The sequence below is a fragment of the Mus caroli genome, chromosome 7, assembly GCF_900094665.2.
Source record: "Mus caroli chromosome 7, CAROLI_EIJ_v1.1, whole genome shotgun sequence".
NCBI lineage: Eukaryota > Metazoa > Chordata > Mammalia > Rodentia > Muridae > Mus > Mus caroli.
The window spans coordinates 28,255,405-28,256,949 of record NC_034576.1 but is presented as its reverse complement, the minus strand read 5'-3'; the positions used below and the strand labels follow the sequence as shown (position 1 = coordinate 28,256,949).

Sequence of the window (1,545 nt, the reverse complement as noted above, 5' to 3'; positions counted from 1 at the left end):
TCCCCTCTTTTCCCTCTCTTCCGGTCACTGGGAACTATGCTCAGCCTCCTCATTCTTTTAAGTGGATGCATAGTACTCCATCGAGAAGTGTATGGTAAATTCATTTAATTAAATCTCCACTGACAGGCATTCAGGTAGTTTCTCTTATGCACGGTGCTGGGGATGGAAGCCTAGAACCCAGGCCGTATACATGCTGGGTGCATACGCAAGTGTTCTTACTTTTAATTTTTCCAGACAGAGTCCCACTCTATAGACCAGGCTAGCCTAGAACTCACGACAGTCCTCCTGCCTCAGCTTCACAAGTGCTGGCATCTCTGATAAGTGCCTCCATACCCAGCTTCATTGGTGTGGAGCTTTTAGGTGTGTGAGCTCAGGGCTCACGAGGCTCTGGGTGTGAATCCTCCCTTGCCTGTTTACCAGCTATATACCCGCAAGTTTCTCCAAGTCTTTCTTGCTGGGGAGCCATACAGTGATGTTGCCCTTGTAAGGTTCCCCTGGGGTGTTCTTGACACAGCGCCCCCCTCCGGGCATGTGACCCCCATTGCTGACATGTACCTCCATTGTCCTTGCTGATAATCTTTCCACCCAGGGAGAGGGCTGGCCAGTGCACTGCTGCAGATCACAAGCTGATCCTCTCCCTGGAGCATGAGAGGGGCCAGAAAGGGTCCACCTAGTGGGTAGGTCCTAGGAAGCCATAGGTGGCTCCTGAGCTGGAGAGCGAGCAAGCCCAGAGGGTCCAGAGCAGATGCCCTGCTGGGCAGCACTGACCCAGGTCTCCTGCAGGAAACGTGGTGAACGGTATGATCGCGCGGCAGATGGTGGACATGCTCGTGGAATCTTCGTCCAACGTGGAGATGATTCTCAAGTTCTTCGACATGTTTCTGAAACTCAAGGACATCGTAGGCTCTGAGGCCTTCCAGGACTACGTCACAGACCCCCGTGGCCTCATCTCCAAGAAGGACTTCCAGAAGGTGGGTGCCAGACATCAGGTGAGACCGGGATCCAGGGGATTATCAAGTGCCAGCTGCGCCTCCCTGGCTGGCGGTTTTGCGGGAGAGACTTCTCAGTTGGTCTGAGTGTGGTGGTTTATGCTCGTGGTCTCAGGACTTGAGAGGCGTCTTAGTTAGGGTTTTATTCCTGTGAAGAGACACCATCACCATGGCAACTCTTGTCAAGGACAATGTTTAATTGGGGCTGACTTACATGTTCAGAGGTTCAGTCCATTATCATTATGGTGGGAAGCATGGCAGCGTCCAGGCAGGCATGGTACAGGAGGAACTGAGAGTTCCACACCTTCATCTGAAGGCTGCTAGGAGGAGGCTGTCTCCCAGGCAGCTATGGGAAGGATCTCAAAGCCCACCCCCAAAGTGACGCACTTCCTCCAACAGGGCCACACCTCCCAATAGTACCACTCCCTGGGCCAAGCACATTCAAACCGCCACAGAGGCTGAGGCAGGAGGATTAGTAGATTAGTAGTAGAGTCCTACCTAGAATCCCCCAGTGAGGGGCTGGGGGCGTGGCTCAGTGGTAGAGCCCCTGCCTAGA

At 53.6% G+C, this 1,545-nt stretch overlaps 1 protein-coding gene across 1 annotated transcript in view; it reads left to right on the top strand.

The window, feature by feature from the left end:
- The window catches only part of Ryr1 (ryanodine receptor 1), a 127,037-nt gene that overhangs the window by 91,623 nt on the left and 33,869 nt on the right, over window positions 1-1,545 (top strand). The window contains exon 88 of the mRNA XM_021168604.1: window positions 784-971. Within this exon, the coding sequence (XP_021024263.1) occupies window positions 784-971 (188 nt within the window). The remainder of the gene's footprint in view (window positions 1-783; window positions 972-1,545) is intronic.